This window comes from Camellia sinensis, chromosome 5 (assembly GCF_055761805.1).
Source record: "Camellia sinensis isolate YWXY chromosome 5, ASM5576180v1, whole genome shotgun sequence".
Lineage (NCBI taxonomy): Eukaryota > Viridiplantae > Streptophyta > Magnoliopsida > Ericales > Theaceae > Camellia > Camellia sinensis.
The window spans coordinates 10,757,333-10,780,507 of NC_138965.1; the positions used below are offsets into that span (position 1 = coordinate 10,757,333).

The 23,175-nt window shown below is 40.2% G+C and overlaps 1 protein-coding gene across 1 annotated transcript; it reads right to left on the reverse strand.

The window, feature by feature from the left end:
* Positions 1–1,488: 1,488 nt before the first annotated feature.
* Positions 1,489–23,064, reverse strand: LOC114258080 (transcription factor ABORTED MICROSPORES-like). The gene is made up of 8 exons (XM_082871532.1): positions 22,967–23,064; positions 22,701–22,880; positions 19,601–19,679; positions 19,423–19,491; positions 18,693–19,301; positions 5,984–6,187; positions 4,807–4,983; positions 1,489–1,710 (listed from the first exon to the last, which is right to left on the reverse strand). Exons 1-8 carry the CDS (start codon positions 23,062–23,064, stop codon positions 1,489–1,491), a joined length of 1,638 nt encoding a protein of 545 aa, XP_082727658.1.
* Positions 23,065–23,175: the final 111 nt, after the last annotated feature.

Consider the following 23,175-nt stretch of genomic DNA (forward strand, 5'->3'; position numbering starts at 1 on the left):
GGCAAAGCAGTCCATGTTTGGCACTTCTTTCAAAAAAATCTGTTTTCAAAAATAATTTGTCGGATTTGGACTCTTTGGTGATTTTTCAGTCTTACATTGCACTTTGCGAGATCAGATTAAAGACCGTGACAATTTGAGTCCTGAACTGTAGTGAGCCCAAGTGAACAGAACGGGATTTTCCTCCCGGGACGTTCGGGGACGTCTACAGTGTCCAAACTGGGTATGGATGTTGAACACATCCCACATCCCACATCCCACATCCCACATCCCATATCCTTACCCTTGTCATATCCGATAAACACAGGTACCATTAGTTGAGAATAATGTTGTTTGAGTCTTATGTGGTCTATGTTAGGTTTACAATACTCTAGTTGATCAAAGTTTTTCCTAAATACAATCTAGAAGTCATACAACCAAGAAGTCTGCATGTAATCCTACTTTGCAGAGGAGTTGAATAGCCTTACCTCATGGTGTAATTCATAAAAAGCTCTGGCATCATTCCTTTAGTCTTTCTCTTCTATTTTTCTTCTTCTTCTTTTTCTTCTTCTTCTTCTTCTTCAATTTCACAAAACAGTATTCTTGGATATTGTTCAGAGCCCCTAAACAATTAGGCCCTTTTACCCCCAAAGCTCTAGACAATTGAGCACATTTTCCATGTCTATTTGGCCTTCAAATTAATACCAACACATGGTATATATCTAAAAGTTGCTACTGTTCTTGACCCTCCAACTACCATAGTAGCCCTTTTCTAATAGATTTTATATACCTTGTTTTGTGCTATAATTCTACGGTGACCAAAAATGGGTAGCAAAATTTGGATGCCATTTGATGTGTTACCAATACATTGTTCATGATGAAATAGATGACCTTGAAGATCATTCGAATGGGGACATTGGCAATATTGCTAAGGAAAATGTGGAGGTGGACTTCCCAAAACTCATAGGGAGGTAGAAAAAATTGTTCGAGTTAAAGCTATAAAGATGGTAAGGGTGAATCAATAGTTGAAACATAATTGTTTTCTATCTTTCCTAGTTTTTATGGCAAAAGCCAAGTTGTATGGGCATTAAAATTATCTTTTATCTCATTATTGTTTGTATCCATCTTTTCTTTTTCATTTTTCTAGTTCTATGTGGGTAGTAAATCAAACTGCCATGGTGGCAGAGAAAAAAAGAATGGAATCTTCGCCGGAGTCTAGGGGTGTTTCTAAAGAAAAGTGGATTGAGGAGAGGAAGAATAAAATTGGCAAGCTTCTAAATGTGAATGGTTTGAAAAAAGAGCATGCTCCATTTGGTTGGGATGTCATGATTAGGTTATTTTTGTTTATATAACTATATAATTTTTGTTTGGATAAGCCTTGTATTATTGCATAAAATGTCTATGAGAAGCTTATACATGAGCTTGTACAAGGAAAAAGGGTAATTTAAAAAGTTAAAAAATATAATAAAATAAAATGAAAGACTCATCTGAATCCTTGACAGTGGCTTATGGTTAGTTATGAAGGTGATTACGGTGGTGGTGGTGAGAGCTGATTTGGTGGCTATGGAGGTGGTTGTGGGGGTTGTGGTGATCATGATGATGATGATGATAGTCCATTCCATTGTCATTGCCATTGTGATTAGACAGTTTACGCCACATTTCAGATGGATTTCTTGTTATCTCTAGCAAGAAACCCCTTACATGATCAGCTTGTACCATTTCACTATCCCTCTTCTGAGAAAACAAAAACACAAAAGCATAACTCTTTAATATGACAAATTGTTAGCAAACAAATTTGGTTGTATTTGCAAAATAAACTTTAGGTGCTATGAGTATACAATCATTATATGTACTTCAAAGGAAAATAATTATTCATACATAATTAATCATTAACATTTCTCCAGTTACATGTCATTTAAATAAGTATTTTGTTTTAAAAGGATAAATTATAATTTAGGATAAATTATATGTGTGTATATATATATTTCAAGAGTAATCATATACAAAACATAAAATACATACAAAAAAATTAGGATAAATTATACTCATCTCGCGTGAGATTTGGAAAAATATCGTTAGTCTCACACTTTGACGTCTCAACATAGAATTTTGGTACTAGATTTATGCTTTAAAGGACAATATCAAGGTTGGAAAGATAATGGGTGTCACAGGACTAGATAATGGGACCTAAAAGGGAATAAATTAGACACATTTAAGAATAGAATGGATAAAGAAAGTACTTGAAACATGAAAGATGATGCTAACACTATGTGAAATTTGATAGCCAATTGTATAAGGAGAATCTCAATGGAAGTTCTTGGAGAATCGAAAGGAAAGGGACCTAATTTTAGGAAAGCTTGGTGGTGGAGGGAGGAGATCCAAGTGGTAATAAAGAAGAAAAAATAGAGCTTTAAAAAGTGACAGAATGATAGAACTGAGAAAAACCTTAAGCGCTACAAATTAGCTAATAAAGAGGTCAAAAAAGTAGTAAGAGAAACTAAGTTGAAATCCTATGATGACCTATACACTAGACTAGATAGTAACGAGAGAGAGAAAAGGATATATATACTCGCTAAGATAATGTGTTAGTGAAAGATGAAGAGATTAAGGAGAGGTGGAATAACTATTTTGAGAAGTTATTAAATGAGGAATATGGAAGTAGGTCAAAAGGGGATGAAGTAAGCAGTAATAAGGAAAACCAGGACTATAGATTCTATCGTAGGATTAGGAACTTTGAAGTGGAGTTTGCACTTAAAAAGAAGAAATTGAATAAGGCTTTAGGACCCGATGATATACCTATTGAAATGTGAAAATATTTAGGTAAAAAGGGGGTTGTTTGGTTGACTATATTATTTAGCAAGACTTTGTTGACTAAAAAAATGCTGGAGGAGTGAAGGAAAAGTATTTTAGTGCCAATATATAAAAATAAAGGAGATGTCCAGAATTGCAACAACTATAGAGGAATCAAGTTAATATGTCACACAATGAAAGTATAGGAGAGAGTGATGGAATGTCGATTGCGAGATATAATAGAGGTGTCAGAGAATCAATTTGGGTTTATGCCTAGTAGGTCAATAATGGAAGCGATCTATCTTTTGAAAAGAGAAAAATAAAAGTATAGAGAAAAAAAAAAGACATTCATATAGTTTTTATTGATCTTGAGAAAGCATATGATAGAGTGCCTCGGGATATAATCTGGTGGGTGTTAGAGAAAAAAAGGATGATAAACGATTGGATTGATGTGATTAGAGATATGTATGAAAGTGTGGTCACCACTATTAAATCGCTTGTTGGAGAGACGAGTGAATTTTCAATTATTGTGGGGTTACACCAAGGATCAACTTTAAATTCTTATCTTTTTGCTTTAGTTATGGATGAGTTGACGCGTAATATTCAGGATAATGTGCCGTGGTGTATGCTTTTTGTAGATGATATCGTATTAGTGGATGAGATTAGAGAAGGCGTTAACACTAAGGTGGAGATTTGGAGAAAAACACTTGAATCTAAATGATTTAGGATAAGCAGAATTAATACAGAGTATATAGAGTGTAATTTTAGTAACAGTCACAATGAAAGTAGAGGAGAAGTGAAGATTGAGAACCAAGAACTACGTAAAAGTGAACATTTTCGTTATTTAGGATCGATTATCTCAATGACTACGGAGATTGGAGCGGATGTGGTTTACAGAATTAAGATAGGGTAGCTTAAGTGGAGGAGTGCGTCTGAAGTACTGTGCGATAAACGAGTACCCAGTAAACTAAAAGGAAAGTTCTATAGAATGACTATTAGACCATCGATATTGTATGGGACGGAATGTTGGGCAACTAAGAAATAATATGTAGATAAGATGAGTATTGCCGAGATGAGGATGCTAAGGTGGATGCGTGGCAAGACTAGAAAAGACAGAGTTAGGAGTGAGAATATTCAAGAATGGGTAGGAATAGTACCGATAGAAGATAAGTTGAGAGAGAATAAATTGATGGTTTGGTCATATACAACAGATACCAACAAAAGTCGTAGTGAAAAGATGCAATAGGGTGACAGTAGATGGTAGTGTTAGGGGAAATGGTAGACCTAAATTGATGTGAACTAGTATAGTAAATAGAGATATGAATCTCTTTAATTTGACTAACAAAATGACTTTAGATGGAGTCAAGTGGAGAAAAATAATTCATGCAGCTGACTCCATTTGATGAGACTTAAGAGTAGGCTTAGTTTGGTTTGGTTTAGTTTAACAGTTAAGCCCTTTTTATCAAAAATTTGTTAATCGTATGTATGAAAAAATGATGTTGTCATCTCTTTTCTACTAAAAATGTATATTTATTTTTGTTTATTACCATTTGCATTAGTTTCAGTTGTTTTAACTTTACTAAAAGAAAGTCAGTGTAATTATGTCAAAAGTGTGGAACTGACTGTATTTTTTCTAATTTTAAAGAGAGGTGAGTGTAACTTATACAAAATGATGGATGGAGTTTTGAGCTTATTACTACAATTAAAAAAAAAAGAAAAAAAAAAAACTCATCAGGATTTTCTTAAGAAAAATAGTATTCAAACATAATTTTTCACGAGAATGACATAAGAGTGGTATTTTTATAATTAAATAGTCTCTTTAATTTAAAATAATAAGTTTCACTGCAATGCAATACCATTATATATATATATATATATATTGTTGATATATCACTTTTCATTTCTCAACATAAAAAATATCACCATTATCACATCATTCTGATGAATAATGACATAGAATTTTTTTTTTTTTTTTTTTTTTTGGGTTTTTTTCATTATGAAATGGTAGTTTGTTTAATTTTAAGGATGATATATATATACCTCAACTTTGAAAACGTTGGAAACAAGAGTTCTGAAGCTAGCAACATTGACGTTTGTGATTTCCAAGCCAAGAGAATTAAGAGCCTCCATCAACCTCAAAAAGCCACCATGCTTGTGCTCGCAAAATACCTTTATAAAGAACTCATTTCCATCTAGTTGAGCCACTTCTACATGCGGCTACAAATTGCCAAACAAAACATTTTTCATATCGTTGTAAATGTTTTCAAGGCAAGGAAAACAAAAACCAAACCAAAACTAGTTAAATTTGAAATGGGTTTGGTTTTCCTCCTGCTCATGATCTGAACTGGAGGGTGTTGTCTAGACAGACTTACTAGAGGTCCTATTTTGATAATTTAAATTGTATATTTTAAAAGATATTTCGTGTATATCATTCAAAAAAAATAAATAAATTGATCTGATAATCTTAGTCACATAATTTTGTTAGTTTCATCTTTAAATTGTGAATAACAATCTATTTTTAAAATTATATTCGTCATTTATTTTTTTGAAAACAAATTTAATAAAATTATATAGTTACAATGAATGGATCATTTTTTTTTCTTTCTAAAAAATAAACTGTATAGGGGAGTTTACAAAATAAATGGTTTAAATTGCCTAAGTGAGAATTGTTACGAGTCTTATGGGGCCAACTAAATAAGACTGCATTTCTCTCTAGCTTGTTCCTTTCTAAAAAATATTTAAAAATTGTTACTGGATTTTTTAAAATGATTTTTGCTCCAAAGTGAAACTTTAAAAACACCAAATACAAAAAGGAAAATGTCTCGTAGTTCAAATTTTGTGGCTCAAAAGTGGCTCAAATGGCCAAAACGACGTCGTTTTGGCCATTTTTATATTGTTATGTACTCAAAACGACGTCGTTTTGGCAATTTGAGCCACTTTTGAGCCACAAAATTTGAGCTACGTAGCATCGTCGATACAAAAAATAAAAATAGAACACAAGCATTTTTTTCAATACACCGGAAATATTAAAAAAAAATAAAAAAAATCAGAAGCAAGATGTACCTACCTCCATTTGGCGCAGCTTGTCACAAGTATTTGATTCATGGTTTTGTTTGGGTGGTTCAGCCACACCACTTTTGCTTGCTGTTGCTTCAGCTCCACGCTTATGAAACTCATTTGGAGGAGCCTTTTTATGTTGATCAGGTTTCAATCCAACAACATTGTTAGTTCCATTTTGGTTCAGAATCTCCGATCTCCCATACTTCTTGTTGTTGTGATTATTGTTGTTGTTGTTGTTGTTGTTGTTGTTGGTACATTCATCATCGGACTGATCTTCAAGCTCATGTTGGAGATCTTTTACTTGTTTCTTCAACTCCTTCACGAACTCAATTGCATCCCCAACGATTGAAGCTTTATCCAACTATATGACAAACAAGAATAACCATTGGATATCATTAACAAACAAGTACTAACGTGCATATTTATTCTCCTAGCAACTTCAACCAATATACATGGAAGGGCGCTATATGTGGATCTCAAAGTTAGTCAAGATGTGCATAAACTAATCTAAATATTTGGTTATCAAAAAATAAAAATAAAATACGTACTAACATGCATGGTTTATTCTCCAAGGAACTTCAACCAACTAATAATGATTTTATGTGACTAATTTGGCTATATTAATTCACATGCAAAAATGCTATTAACACATACATAGACACTCATATGTTTGTTGCCTCCATAGGCTTTGGTACTCATAGACATGTGAGCGTATGTGTTTCATTTTGTAATTTATTTTTAATATTAATACTGCTATATTTTATGAAGCACGAATATCAAATATAAATATAATACAATACAAATATAGCAATATAATTGTGAGTGCTGATTTCTGACCACATTGCCAAACAAGTATTCAACAGGAGAGCACAGGTAGAATGGACCGTGTCCAAACAACCTGTCACAGAAAAAATAAGAATTTCGGCGGTGGTTCGTCCACCTGGGGACACTCCGACGATCAAGTCAGTACTCAGTTATCTCTCAAAGATAGCAAATAGTGCTTAAATCACTAGCCAGAATACAAAATGCGTACCTTAGACCCACGAGGGTGCCTTGCTTTTATAGCCAGCACTAACCCGATCCCTGTAGAAGCTTAGCTTTAATGAACTCTGGCTCAATGCTCATCTTGGACTTTCAGCCAGATAGAGATAAACTCTCTAAGAACCTTATCTTTATCCAAACTGAGATCCTCTCCCATTCTAGGACTCTTGCCCATTATCCGCTCATCCCGAATTTTGGTATTTCCGCAAATAACCTCAGTCTAGCCGAGATCACCTCGGCGCCATGACCAAGACATGTGGCACCTCGGCTAACACTTCGATGCTTCCTTGGTCACATGTTGTCATTTACAAAATACGCCCCCACAACTTTCCCCTAGGTTTTATTACCTCGGCATCCTGAGGTATTATTACCTCGGCATCCTGAGGTAATTAAACCTATACCGTTTGTCCATGTAGCACATCAGCTAGAAGCTACTCCATCCTTCATGACCGAAATCATCACACGTCGGCCTCTCATGACCAAGACTCAGTGGTTTACTTTATCAATGACCAAGAACCAAGAACTGAGTTCTTCAAGTCCCTTTTCTGATCGTCCTTCTAGCTGAGGTTCTCGCCCCATTAAATCAAGAACTCCAAGAGTTCTATCTGCGCATGAGCTGTCACGTACGGTTTTCTCAACTGTTTCTGTCACGCGTATTTTTCTCATAGATCTGTACCTGACACGTGTCATCAGGTCGCGTCGCTTTTGCGCGCACCACCTGACAGGCATGTCGTCCAAGGCACATTCATTGTGATTTTGCCGCCTTTTCGTGTTTTAATAAAAACACTTTCTCTCTCCGTCCCTTCACTTTTTGTATCTTTCGTTTTCCCTCTGAGTCCAAGTTTTTTCTCTCTCTAAATCCTCCGCCTCCATTGCTATCGAGCTCCCTACAATTGACTCCATTCTTCCCCCCCGGCAAAGCATTCACCATTCTGCTCCATTCACCATCATCGTCTGACTTCGGCGTACCTCATATCGGTATCACTCTTTTTAGTAAGTCATTGTTTTCCCTCTTTGTAGTTTCAAACTCTGTTGCGTTTGTTTATTGCCATTGTGAATCTATTCATGTTCTTCAATTTTTGCTTGTGTTTTAAATTTCATCATTAATGTGTTGAGCATATTTGTTTGCGATCTCATGTTTGTTTAACTCGTATTTAGGTCTACATATGTACACACATACCGCTCATACACTTGTTATTTTGCCACTGTCCTTGGCTTTGCACATCTGCACACACTTTATTCAATGTTCTTGAATTTTTAGTTGTTTTCTTGAGTCTAAACCATTGTTCTTTTCTATTTTTCTAGCTTTATTTTTAGATTCTTGCCTTTGATTCCTATATCTACATAGATTTAGGTTTGGATTTTGATCTAGAACTCTGTTCTTTAGGAAAACCGAACCAAAAACCTCTCTTAGATTCTCAGAAACCTTTACTCCAATGCTCTCTAGGGTTTAGTCGAGGTCCTTAAACCCACACTAAACATTCTTTTCTGAAATTTTGCCTTAATCTTCATAAGCCGACATCGTGGGCATGTTCAAGTGGAGAGTCGACATCCCTTCCAAGCTAAAGTACTTTAGGAATGAGTTCTCCATCCCAGCCGATGTTCACCTGAGGCTGGCAGGGGAGGAGGACTCCATCATGCCTTATGGGGACTCTATGCCTTTCCCCATAGTGGCTTTCATAGAGTGTGGACTTAGGTTCCCTCTTAACATCTTTTTCCGACAAGTCCTTCACTATTACAAACTTAACCCAATGCAGCTGACTATTAACTCTTACAGAGTCATTAACGATATAATTGCCTTAGCTAGCCGAGAAAACGCTAGGATAACACTAGCCGACATCCAATACTGCTATACCATGTGTGGCCTGAAATTCGAAAAAGGCTACGTCTATTACCTCAAGTCGAGTCCACTAAATACAAACTCATAGCCGACCTCCCAGACTCCAACAAAGGTGCTGGAGATGATTAGTTCATCGTCTCAAGCAACTGGGAGTTCCCACCTGATGACGACCTCCACCTCTATCCTTTGAGCGGAACAGTATTTAAAGAGGGTAATGGTAAGAATCAAGTGTCACTTTACCTGTTTTTAAGTCTTTCTTACTTTGTTCCCTTTATATGCTCAAATGCATATTTTTTGTACTTGCATCTCTTCCTCAGCCACCAAAAGACTTCCGCAAAATCTTCTACCCTAGCAAGGGCTTTAAGAAGCTGTTGGGCTTGCCAGTTGATTAGTGCAAGGCCCCTCTGCTGCTCAACAACATTCTAACCTACAAATCTGCCTTGACCGACGTCCCCAAGAAAAGCAAGTCTCCACCTTTAGCAACAACTCCCCCTAACACTTCATCACCATGGCCTAACCAAGCCTCAACATTCGATCTAGCAAAGCAACCATCAATATCTGCCCCACAACTGATTCCTCCTGCCCAACGCCAACGCCAATGCCGACGCCGACGCCGAGTTCCAATTTCTACCCTCTGCCGGTAGAACTCGCAGTCGAAAACGCCGACTTTCTGAGTCATCGGCCTACGACCTAAAAAACCTACCTACTGCACTCCCAGCTATCTGCCTTGGCACCAAAGTAACTGTAGCCGCCACTGTTAAAAAGATGGGGCGCAAACTAGCAGTTGTTGAAGACCTGCTCGTAAACATCCACGGGGTGGTGATAGTTTAATCCTCATCATCTCCTTTCCAACCAGCCCCAAAGCTAAAACGGATGAAGAAGGTCAAGGCAAAGGCCACAGTGACTCAGATCGATTCTGAGGACACAATGCCCATCTCGAAGCTAGCCGAGGCCGAGAAGAGCGCCCCTTCCGCCAAAAAATGTCCAGCTGAGGACCCAGCATCAGAGGCCCCACCGGCTAAAAAGCCGAGGTCCGACCACCAAGAAGGCAACAGCTACTCTCGAAGCATGACCTGGGCCCCCGAGATCATGCTCGACAATAGACCTCTTACCACTAGTGATAGTGCTGCAAATATTGAAGTTGGCGTGGCCTTGTCCACGGCAGTTTTTCTGCCCGAAAACATGAACCGCATGACCAAGTTGCATGAGTATGAGAATTTTGCTCTCATGATGCAACACTCGGTTTTAGTAATCCTTTAATATTCATCTCTTCATAGTTCTTTCTACACTTAAAAAAAATCTTACTAATCTGTTTTACTTCTTGCGGGCTATTCAGCATGTCTATTCGTATGTTGTAAAAACCGAGATGATGAGGAAGGAGTTGGCGAAAAAGACCAAGGAAGTAGCCAAATTACTCTCTTTACTCAAGAAGGCCGAGGCCAGTAATCGCACTCTAATGGACTAGGCTAAGGACGCTAAAGCTGCTCAAAGTCTAGCCGAGGAAAAGGCCAAAACGGCTAAAGACGAAACCGGGGCAGCAAGAGCCGACCTCAAAGCTGCCAAGGCCAAGATAGCTAACATGGAGGCCAAGCTTCAAGAGGCCCTTGCCAATAAAGAGGCCGACGAAAAGGCGGCCGACGAAAAAGCCTTCGAAGAGGGGCAAGCTGCCGTCCATGACTAATACAAACAGTAAGTCAACTTGGCTTGTAACCGAGGTTACTACCTTGGTTGGATGGCGGCCCCCAACAAGTTGTCTGTTTCCATGGACTCTGATCTTTAGGATATTAGTCAGCTTCAAGTTCCTTTCCCACCAGAGCCCAAGGACTCCGGCGATGAAGCTGAAGATGATACCGACAATGGTGAGGCCGACGAAGAGGAGGGGGAGGCTGCCACTGATCCCAAGTCTCCTACCTTCAATGAGCAAATAGACTTAACTCAGGATGAAGAGGATGACTTGGTTTCCAAGGGCGTCTCTCCCAATCCAACTACTTCTGAGGCCGAGATCCAGTGCGCCGAGAAAAGTTTGGATCAGACTCTGCTAGAGATTGACGCCGAGATAGCGACCGACAAGAGTGCAACACCACCAGCCAATCAAGCCAATCCTAGCACTTAGAATATTTCTTCTTTTCCTTGTATTCTTTTTCTTCCTTTGTTTGTATTTTGTTTTGCTTGAATAATGTTTTAGTTTCATATTTGGCTGATGTGCTGCTCTTGTAATCTGAACAAGTAATTTTTTGTGAATGCAAGTTTCCTCCTTTCCTCTATGTGTTTGAATGTCTTTTTTTCTCTTATGTGTGTTTACCACTTTCATACTTAGAATAGTTTGGCATGCCTTCAATTTATACCTTTAACTGTATAATCTCCTCGGATTAAAATACCTCGGACATAACTTCTAATCGTTTATCTCGGCCTTGGTTTAACACTTGAAAACATAGTAAAAATATTTTCACGAGTGTTGTTTTAAACTTGTCACTTCACTCTTAGTTATCAAGATTTCTGTCTTGTATATTTCCCAAGTTTTGGCAACCTGGTCATCTCGGCAAGCACGTATGTACGTCTTGCAATATTACCTTGGCCTAACTTCATCTTGTAAATTTTTCTGAAAATTTCAACAAGTGTTAAGCCAACTCTAGCTTGTAAATTTCTCTATAAAATTCCAACTCCCAAGTACTTTAAACTTTTACTTATCATTCTCCAGCTCCCTAATGTGAACTTAAGTTTCACTTATGACCACATTGTATGTATAGTTTTTGCCGAAGTCAAATTCAAACAAAGACTAGCTGAGGTTCTCAACCTTGGTTTCTTTGTTAATCTAACTGGAATGCACTTAGTTTCATTTTAAGCTTTAATTCTGACGACATGGTAAGGCTATGCTAAACCAACTTAGTTTAACTCTATTATATGCAAGTCTAGTTTCATCCTTGCCATATAATGAATCTAAGTTATTCGTCATGTTTCAATCAGAAACATTGCCAACTTAGTTCAACTCTATTATATGCAAGTATAATTCAACTTTGCCATATAATAAGTCTAAGTTATTCGCTATGTTTCGATCAGAAACATTTTGCTAACTTAGATCAACTCTATTATATGCAAGTATAATTCAACTCTGCCATATAATAAGTCTAAGTTATTCGTCATGTTTCAATTAGAAACATCGCCGAAGGACTGGTCAATCCAATCACATAAATTTTTAAATTCTTCAAAAATCAGGCTAAATTTTTTTTATTACTACCTCAGCTAAAAAAATCATGACATAAATTTCAAAAAACAAAAAAGTCTAATAATAATAAAAATTTAGGTTGCAAGTGTTTCAAGGTCTTGACAACTCTTTGCCTTCACTGTCTTCAAACCGACATGCCCCATTACCAGTGACCGAGATGACTCTATAAGGGCCCCTCCTAATTTGGGCCCAACTTTCCATCTCTGGGATCCTTTTTGTTACCGACGATCTTTCTTAAGACAAGGTCCCCAACTTGAAACTCTCTTTGGGTTGACCTTCTTATTGTAAGCCCTAGCAAGCTGCTGCTGGTATGCCCCTGGCCGAATTACCACTCTCTCCCTTCTTTCTTCTAATAGGTCCAGATTTTGGGCTAGGAATGCCTCATTAGTCCCATGCTCTACTCCCTGAGTTCTGATCCCAAGGATGCCAACTTCTAGTGGGATAACTGCTTCTGTGCCATAAACCATCCCAAATGGGGATTCCCTAGTTGATCTTCTCGGCGTAGTTCAATATGCCTAGAGTACATTGGGCAATTCGTCCACCTATTTTCCTTTAGCTGCTCCCAGCCTCTTCTTGATCCCATCCAAGATAGTCTTGTTGGATGCTTCTACCAGACCATTACTCTGAGGGAAACTTGGAATGGAGTAATAGTTCTTGATATTGTACTTTGCACAGAAGCTTTTGATTAGCTTACTGTCAAATTATGTACCATTGTCTGCTATTATTGCCCTTGTGATCCCGAACCTGGTGATGATGTTCTTCCATATGAAGTTCTTCGCATCAATGTCCTGAATCTTCGAAAGGGGTTCAACTTCTACCCATTTTGTGAAATAGTCAGTTGCTACTAGCAGGAACTTCCTTTGTCTAGTCGCTTGAGGTAGTTGTCCAATAAGATCCATGGCCTATTGGGCAAATGGCCAAGGGCTGGACAGTAGGTTTAAATCTGTTACTGGTTGATGTATCAAAAGTGCGAACCTTTGACACTTCTCACTCTTTCTGACATAAGCTTCAGCATCTGTCTGCATATAGGGCCACCAGTACCCTTGAGTAATGGCCCTATAAGCAAGTGACCTGCCCCTAGCGTGGCTTCCATATACTCCTTCATGTATTTCATACAAGAAGTCTTCAACTTGTGACGGATGCACACATCTCAAAAGGGGATCAGTAAAAGACTTTCTATAGAAATGTCCTTCTGCTGTCAAACTGAACCTCGCCGACTTCAGTCTGGTCTTGTGTGCTTCTTTGCAATCATCTGACAGCTTCCTATCTCTAAGGAATATTACTATTGTATCCATCCAACTTGGTCCCATCTCCACTCGCATTGCTTCATACTCTGTGATCAGTGGTTCCACACTTGGGCCTAACAAATAGTCAACCATTATTGTCCTTGTCTCCCTTGATTTCATTGCACTAGCCAGGTTAGCCAAGGCATCGGCATGGTTGTTGTTATCTCAGCTAACCTGTTGTAGTTGGCAGTCCTGAAACAAGGCTAGTAGTCTAACAACCTCCTTAACGTAGGCTATCATTCTTTCATATCGGGCTGCATACTCGTCTGTTGCTTGGTTCACAATAAGCTGGGAGTCACAGAAGACCACTACCTCGTTGGCTTCCATTGCTACTGCCAACTTCAAACTTGCAATCAGTGCTTCATATTCTGCTTCATTGTTTGAGGCTTTAAACCCTAGTCGAATAGATTGTTCTAGCATCCGTCCATCTGGCGATACTAGCACTACTCTTGCCCCTGCTCCTTGACAATTTAAACTCTCATCCATAAAAAGGTGGAAGGAGTCGCCGATATAAATATCACAGGGCTCGAGTTGCTCTTCTTTCTTCTGCTCTGTTGTGGGGTTTTTCATTCCCAGTTGGGTCTCTTCTTGTTCCCTTAGACATCCTAAGTCGCGGCTCACCGAAGCTCGACGTGGGACGACACCAGATGTGAACTCGACAACGAAGTCGGCTAGAACCTGGCCTTTGATTGCTGTTCTAGGTCTGAACTCTAAATCGTATTGGCCCAATACCACTATTCATCTGGCCACCCTGCCTGTCAGATCTCCTTGCTGTAGCAAGGACTTCAAAGGGTGCTCAGTCAATATCACAATTTTGTGGGCTTGGAAATAATGGCTCAACTTCTTGGAAGCCATTATTAAGGCTAATGTCAATTTCTCTGCATGCTCCGAAACTGCTAAGTATAAGAAAAGTTCCTCTCCAGGTACAGGATTTGAGAGAACTGAAGCTGTGGTCAGGTATTTTTTCAAGTCGATCAAGGCGACTTCGCACTCTTCTGTCCAGAAAAATCTGTGGCCTTTTTCACTAAACTAAAAAATGGTTTGCATTTGTCAGAACATCTGTTTATAAACCTATTCAGGGTTGCGGCCCTTTCAGTCAACATCTGCACTTATTTTGCTGACTCTGGGCTTTTCAAATCCAGGATGGCCTTGATTTGATCTAGGCTTGCCTCAATGTCCCTTCTGGTAACCAAGTACCCTAAGAACTTATCAGACCTAACTTCAAATGAACATTTTGAAGCATTGAGTCGAAGTCGATATGTTTTTAGGATGTCAAAGATTGCCTTCAAGTCGTCCAGATGATCCTCAAGTTCCTTGGTCTTCACGACCATGTCGTCGATGTATACCTCCACTGTTTTGCCGATCTGATGTCTGAACATCTTGGTCACCAACCTCTGGTACGTTGTTCTTGCATTTTTCAACCCGAAAGACATCACTTTGTAGCAATATAGCCCTTTTAGGATGATAAATGCAGTATTCTCTTCATCAAGGGGGTACATTGCTATCTGATGGTACTCCCTGTATGCGTCCAGGAAGCTCATCCTTCCATGTCCTGAAGTGGTATCCACCAATTGATCGATTTTGGGGAGTGAAAAACTGTCATTTAGGCTAGTGAAGGCTACGCAGGCTCTCCACTTCTCATTCTTTTCTTCATAACAACTGTGTTTGACAACCAAGTTGGGTAATTTACCTCTCGAATGGCTTTGGCCTCCAGTAGTTTTCCCACCTCCTCTTCTACTGCCTCAACATGTATTAACGTTGGCCTCCTTGCTCGTTGGATGATAGGTTTAGCCGACCTGTCCACATTCAATCTATGGTAAGTGACCTCGGGGTCAATGCCAGGCATCTCATATGGCGTCCAGGCAAACACTTCAATATTTGCTCGTAAGAAGGCTTCTAACTCCCTTTCTTCCTCCTCGGCCAATCTTGAGCTAAGAAGGAAGAAACGCTCTTCATCCCCTTGTTGGATTAGAATCTTCTTCAGGGCTTCCTCACTTTTCTCGGCTGGTTCTTTGCCGATGTCATCCAGGACCTTCATGTCCTTGTCCTCAATTTCGGCTGTGTCTGCTTCTCGTACATTGCAGGTGGATTTCATTGCTACCATGGAGTAATTCTTTGCCTGCACCTGATCTTCTCTGATCTCCTCAATTCCTTATTCTGTTGGAAACCACAATAGTTGGTGCAATATTGAGGGAACAGCTCTCATTGCGTGCAACCACTGCCTTCCCAAGATAACGTTGTAAGGTGAAGGGGCGTCAATGATTGTAAACTCTGTACTCACTTTCATGGTACTTTCCTGTACCTCCAAATTTATTGCCCTCAAGGGCCATGTCAACGTTCTATTAAACCCGACCATTGGACTGTTAGACTATTCCAGATCATCTTGGTGCAGGCCGAGCTCCTTGTAGCATCTGACATACATGATGTCACAAGAGCTGCCTTGGTCAATTAGAATGCGCCTTACCTGGCACTCTCCAATCTTTAGGAATATCACCAGAGCATCATTGTGTGGATGTTGCACCATGTCTAGGTCGGCTTCAGTAAATGACACCATTGGTCCCTGGCACTCGTCTGCCCTAGGCCTTTTTTGCTGAACCTGACACACATGCTGTAAGTGTTTCACCCTCTGAGTCTCCCCACGTATCTCGTTCTCATTAACCTTTGAGTGAATCACATTGATCACTCGAGGTCCGTCTGCTGGCGGTGGTGCTAGTAGAGGTGGTGATGTCGGTGCCTGGGGTAGCCTTGTCTGCTCTTCCCTTGTTTTGGCCTCATCCACCAGGTCCCTTAAGTGACCTTGTCTCACAAGGTCTTCCAGATGTGTCTTTAGGGCTCTGCACCCCTGAGTCAAGTGCCCATCCTCATTGTGGTAGGCACAATGCTTCCCCAGGCTTCTTCCCATAAATTCGCCAGGGATCTTCTCTGGTGCTCTATAGTAAGGCTGGTTTCTGATTCTTTCCAGGACTTTGTAAACCGGGATCTGGAACACTGTGGTGATTGCCTGTGTAGCCCTTAGTCCTGTTTCTTGTCTATTAAAATTTGTATTACATCGGCCTCGCTTCGGCGAGCCGTTCCTCTTCTCTTGCTTTGACACCTCGGTCCCTAGTGTATCTTCCTTTGCTCTCACGTATTTCTCGATTCTGGCCATAAGTTCCTCCATACTTTTTGGCAGTGTCTTTGCCAGTGATTTTCGAAGTAGACAATAATCGTTTAGGCCATTCTTAAAAGAAACGACCTCCACCTCTTGGTTGCACCCTGGTATTATGTTAAACACTTCATAATACCTTTTGGCATAAGACCTGAGGCTTTCATCCTCTCCAAGTCTCAAAACCATCAAAGAGTCTACCCTCAATGGCTGTAGTTTGTTTGTAACAAACTTGGCCACAAACATCTCAGCCAGGCCTTCCCAGCTTGTCACAGTTCCTTTCGGCAATTTGTGAAACCAATCTGATGCGATTTCCCTAAAGGATGAGGGGAACACCTTGCAGAGTAACGGCTCATTTTCGGTGTACAGTGCCATTGAGTTCAAGTATAAGCTGACATGAAAGTTGGGATTAGACTTACCGTCGTATATCTGGAATCTCGGCATGTGGAACCTTTTCGGGGCCTTAAACTTGTCCAATTCCACCGAGAATGACGTTCTTGGCTTGACCGGAGATGTTAACTCGACATCTTGTCGCTTCCTCTAGACGTAATCCCTCAAATCCTCCTTAGTTTGTCTAGGAGCTCGGCTGTCAACGGATTTCAGCCTTTTTGGTGCGATGCTTCCCATGTCGTTATGAGTCCTCTTAGACCTCCCTCCATTTGTCGTGTCAAAGTAAAGCTCCTTCCCTTGAACATGCTGATGTTCTTTGGCATAGGTTTCTTTGGCACAATGTGTCTTCTGAGACTCTCCTCTCATCGACTCTCCTCGCCCGACCTCCCGTGAAGGCCAATGAGAATGCTTCCTCGCCCTGCCATGCTGGGGAACTGCGGGATTGCTTTCTGCCTCCCTTTCTGAGCATTGTTCTTGGTCACTGGAATCGCCGTATCCTCCAATGGGAACGGTGACTGCATGACGTTGTTCTGCATCATGAAATTGACAACCGATTGCAGGTCTGCCAATTTGTTTGCCATCTCTTTCATCTCATCATTCCTCCTCAGGCATCTATCTTTCCATACCTAGAGGTCGTTTTCGTTGTAATACCCGCCCTAACATGCTTTCTTTGGTACGTCTCCCTTTTAGCCGACGTCTTTTTCTCCAGGATTCTTATCCCGAGGTTCTTCGTTACAATTATCCTCCTCTATGTTAGGTTCGGCGTTTTTTCCACTCCCACTAGGGATGTCGACGCCAATTCTTCCTTTCTGTCCGTCGTTGGCCATCTATTCTTCTTACGTTTCCCACAAATGACGCCAAATTGTGGGTACTGATTTCTAACCACACTATCAAACAGGTACTCACTAGGAGAGCACAGGCCCGAACAACTTGTCACAAAAAGATAAGAATTCCGGTGGTGGTTCGTCCATCCGGGGGCACTCCAACGATCAAGTCAGTACTCAGTTATCTCTCAAAGATAGCAAATAGTGCTTAACTCACTAGCCAGAATACAAAAAGTGTACCTTAGACCCACGAGGGTGCCTTACTTTTATAGCCAGCACTAACCTGATCCCTGTAGAAGCCTAGCTTCAATAGACTCTGGCTCAATGCTCATCTTGGACTTCCAACCAGATAGAGATAAACTCTTTAAGAGCCTTATCTTTATCCAGACTGAGATCCTCCCCCATTTTAGGACTCTTGCCTCTTATCCGCTCATCCCGAATTCTGGTATTTCCGCAGATAACCTCGGCCTAGCCGAGATCACCTCGGCGCCATGACCAAGACACGTGACACCCCGGCTAACACTTCAGTGCTGCATTGGCCACGTGTTGTCATTTACAAAATACGTCCCCACAATAATATTTTTTTAACAATAGGATATAAGTGCGTCTCTAATGGTTGGAAGCTGTCAATGGTGAATATGGAATATGGAAGCTATCAAATTTGGCAAATGTTAAAACTTGTGTCAAATTTGACATAAACTTTGGCACCTATCATATTAATCAACTTAGCCAAAACCAACCATTTCCCTCCCTCCCTCCCAGCAAAACAGATAAATTTTTGCAAAATTGCCATTTTTGCAGAACCAAACATAGAAACTGTTGTGTTCGGAATGACCGCCGAGCAGTTGTCCAGCTGGTCGTCCCAAACACACCAATTTCTAGTATTGGATGATACAAGATATTAGTATCTAATATAAATACGACATGAATATGACTCCTTTTTAGAAGTACCAATACTTGATAAGATGTGACACGTGATAATTGTGGAAATGTATGTTCAATATGATGACTATACCTTCGATAAACCTATTATTTCTAGTATCGAACCTATTAATTAACTGTTAGAGAAAACAGAGAAGAATTTTAAACATGGAATTACACAATATGATGACTGTACCTTGGATATTTTGGGGACCAAAGCTCTAAGAGCATAGAGCCTGGCATCAAGTTTCTTCCTTCTCCTCCTTTCCGCAACAAGATTCTTCGACTGAGGCCTTTTACTTGTTCTCCTCCTATACTTTGCATCATCTTCATCCTCATTCAAATCACTGCAATCTGAGATAGATTCTGATCTCCCTGTCTCATTTTTAATCGAATCCTTATTAGTCCCTTCTTGTTGTTTAATCAAATTCTTTTCTAGAAATCCATTCTCTCCCAAAGAGTTAAATGAGTTGATCGACTTCTCAACGAGGAACAATTCATTTGATCCATCAAAGAAGCTGTCATTCTTGAAGGGTTGCAAGAAATTTGTCGGAGAATTGCATAGCCGGATCCGATCAACGGATACGTCATATGGCAGGTTCAGGTTTTCCAACGATGTTGCAGGCTGGAATGGATTGTTGTGATCTTTTTCTCTGTTTTTATCCAATAGAAATGGGTTTGATTGGATTTCATTGACATTCACTGAGAAGTTTGGATCCATATTGTTTGAATGGACCATGACTTGCTCTAGTATGATGCTACACTGGGCTGTAATGTAATCTATGATTTGCTGATCTTCAGGTTCCTTTAAGGGGGAAAAAAATCTATTAATAACTGTCACTTACTCAAACAAATCATTAATATGGAAAATTAGAATAGAAAGATCATGTTCATCACTATATTATTATAGGAGAAAGTGTTTGTACTTGTTTGGCAACAAACAGGTCAACTAATCCAACTGGCACCGGAATTAAAACCCTAGTCCCAACTGTTTCCTGCAAAAAAAAAAAAAAAAAAAAAAATTGAGATTGCAATGTATTCGCTTAAGATATAAAGGGCTTTATGATATTTCTTTTTTGGAAAAATGGTTTGGGGAATTCTCACTTCCAAAGCATTTGAATCTGAGTTATTAGAGAAGTTCAACCATCTTGCTTGGTTTGACATTAAGGTTTGCGCGTAAATCCTGTAAATTTACAAGTATAGTTAGACAAACTAATTAAAAAATGCTACTAACACAAAAACAAATCACAGAATAAGACACAGACACTCGCTTAGTGTCCATGTCCCTCGAGAATGAGTTTGAATGAGTCTATGTCCCATTCTGGGATTTGTATTGTGTTATGTCTCAATACTTGGGAAGAAGAGAGCGTGTTAGTGCTTCATAGGTTGACAAAGTAAGGAAGTGTCAAGCACATCACTTTTACTAAGAACAACATGATCCCCGGTCAAGAACTTCACTTTATAGCCAAGGATCCAAGCATCTTAGAAAATACCTAGCTAGACTCTTCTCCTTCTGGCTTGCCAAATGACAACACCTTCTTTCCTGTGATTAAATCCACAAGGACTAAAACTTTCCACTCACAGAGTCTGTCTCTCTCGCGATTAGCTTGTGATTGTTAAACTATGAAATGGCAACCGGTGATGGAGGATGGCAACCGGTGGTTCGAAGACATGGCGGAAGAGGAGTTTGGAATAGTAGGATGAACGTGTCTATCCACTCTGTTTTTGTGGACAATCTACCCGAAACCATGCGAGCTATAGGGCTGTATTCAATATTTTCCAACTATGGTGTTGTGGTTGATACTTTCATTCCGAACAAGAGGAGGATAATGACAAGATCCCGGTTTGGTTTTGTCAGGTATACTTGTTCTGTTGCTGCGGATATGGCTATTCAAAAAGCCAATGGGCTCTGGTGCGATGATAAAGCACTAAAGGTTAAAATGGCAGATTACGGTAAGGAATATGGTTCGAAACATAAGGCTGGACCATCAACGCAGCCTAGAAAGGTTGCAGCGGAGCCTAACAGAACTCACGTGGGATACCAAGGCAAGAGATCTTTCACGGAGGTGGTGAGTGGAAAGGCAGCAGGACCTAACACCTCCTGCATTATCAAAGCCTCTGAGGAAGGGAATGGCTGGTTATATGAGAGTGTCATAGCCAGGTTAAAGCCACTATTCATTGTGGAAGACTTCAAGAAAGAATTAGAAAGAAGAGATCTTGAGGAAGTTCAAGTAAGAGCCGGTGGTGGAAGAGATTTGGTGTTAACATTTCAATCTCAGGAGATTATGAAGGACAAACTCCTGTTAATGAAGAGCTGGCTAAATGAATGGTGTGATTCAGTCCTCGAATGGAAACAGGGGATGTCTATTACCCAAGAACGGCTTGTTTGGATTAGTTGTTATGGAGTTCCACTAAATCTTTGGAGTTGTAACACTTTCATCAACATTGGTAAGATGTGGGGTATTGTGACTGCTGTGGATGAGGATACTCGCAATTTAAATCATTTTCAATATGGAAAAGTGCAGATTGCAACAAACTTTATGGCTCCCATTAATCAAACCCTCAGTTTAGAATGCAAGGGTGTTCTTTACCCAGTTAGGGTGTGCGAGGAACAAATCATTATCATAAAAGATTTGAAGGTGCCTGGTCTCAGCAATTCATCTGAAGAGTTCTCCGGTGGAACCCGAAATAGTAATCTTGTAAAAGTAGGCACCCAGTTTGCAGATAGAGGGAGTAAGTTTGAGGAAGAGGATGATCATGTAACAGTGGAAGCACATGATAGCAGCAACATCATGGCGGAAGATGACCAGCTCAGAGACGCTTCGATGGTGGCTGAATCAGCTCTGCAGGAAGGCATGTCAGAAGCAAACGGCTACGTGTGTCAGGAAAGCTCTGCAAGACTGCTGATGAGTCCCAAGATGAGAGCCGTTGATGAGGGCGGGAGGACTGAAATTGAAATTCAAAATTCTGAATCGATTAAAACTCTGTGTGGGCCTGATAACATGGGCCAAGGGATTAATCTAATAGTGGACCTGAATTCGGCCCATGAATGTAATGGATCAGATGCGGCTCCAATCTTGGATAACTTGGTTGTCGGCCCAAGCAGGATAGCTCCTCTCACTGCTGGGCTGGTTCCTACAAATATTTGCAGCCCAATCTTACATACTGCTCCGATGATCCTAAGTGTAGGAGCTTTGGATCATCCCCAACCTAAGCAAACCGAGGGGCTGTGTGTTACCAGCTCATCCCCAAAATGTTCCAGCTTTCAGAGGAAAAATACAAGAAGGAAGCTTCGGGTTGGTCCTTCTAGCTTCGGGAAAGCGACTCTGAACCTGCGTAAGGGAGCTGTCTTCCGATCTTCAGCTGCTGCCATCTCACTCTCAATGGCAAGCAAGTCCAGTAGAGGGAGTTTCGCTTTGTCTGAGCCGGAAGCTACCTTGGCTTTGGGTAAAGCTCTTGGCATTGATTTTGAAGGGAAGGATGAGGAGGTTTTAAGCAAATTAAAGCAGCTGGAAGCTATTGATCTGGAGAAGACTAGAGCTCGGGTTGGGGATGCCAACTAGGCTACTACTGGCAGGGAACTAAGAGTACAAATTTGTCTACATGAAGATTCAATCATGGAATATAAGAGGGATTGATGAAGCTGAGGTAAGCATAGGTCTCATAAGATCCATAGGTCCCACAAAAAGTTTGCAGTTTGGAGTGTTAGTGAATTTCTGCAGTTTGGAGTATGGGTGTAACATGGGAGGTGCTTTGGTTTGCATTGGGTTGTTCAAAGATGCTTCAGAGATGTTGTTCTGATGAAGCTGCATTGGGTTGTTCAGAGCTGCTCCAGAAATGTCTACTTTCGAGGTGCCTGGGTCAGAGTTGTTGTTCTGCATTATATAGTGGAGTTAGAGGTGTTTGCTGAGTAAGAGTTGTCTGTCGGTATGTTTTTCAGGTGTATTGGAGACAAGTTGGTGTGTTGTTTGATGAAACCTCACTGCTTGTCCTGTATTTTTCTGTAGTTACCTCTGTTTTGGTTTGGATTGGTCTCTCACCAATTCTCCTTCGGTCCCAGGTTTTGTTGATGTCTTTTTGCATGTATGGTGCTTCTTTTCATCAATAAAACTCTTCTTTTTGCTGATCAAAAAAAAAAAAATGTCTCATTCAAACTCGTTCTTGTGTGTATATGGGTTGTATAGATATGTGTATGAGAGACAACCCAGAATGTAGGGGAATGGACGAGGGCAATTCAGCAAGAAGATCGCAAGGTTTGGTCCTTGGGTGCTGAAACATGAGGTCTCTGCAAGGAGGAACAGAAGAAACAGGAAAAAGAAGCTCCTCTCCACTATTTTGGATGTTCTCAGATCCAGCACAACAATAATACATCCACTCAAGAAACCTACACATGTACATCAAAAAGATGAATGTGAGAGAGAGAGAGAGAGAGACAGAGAGAGGAATTAGATTTTGTTTGTGTGTTTAAACCTTTGATCATCACCCAATTTCCAAAGAACACAATAATCCCAGCTTCTCAAATTTACAATGGGTCTTAGCCTCTCCAAGAGATCTTGCATGAGGTTCATATTTCCTGCAATAACAATCTACTTAGAGAGAGAGAGAGAGAGAGAGAGAGAGAGAGAGAGAGAGAGGTGGCTATATGTAGGATTGAAAAAATCAAAACTAGAAGATTTTGG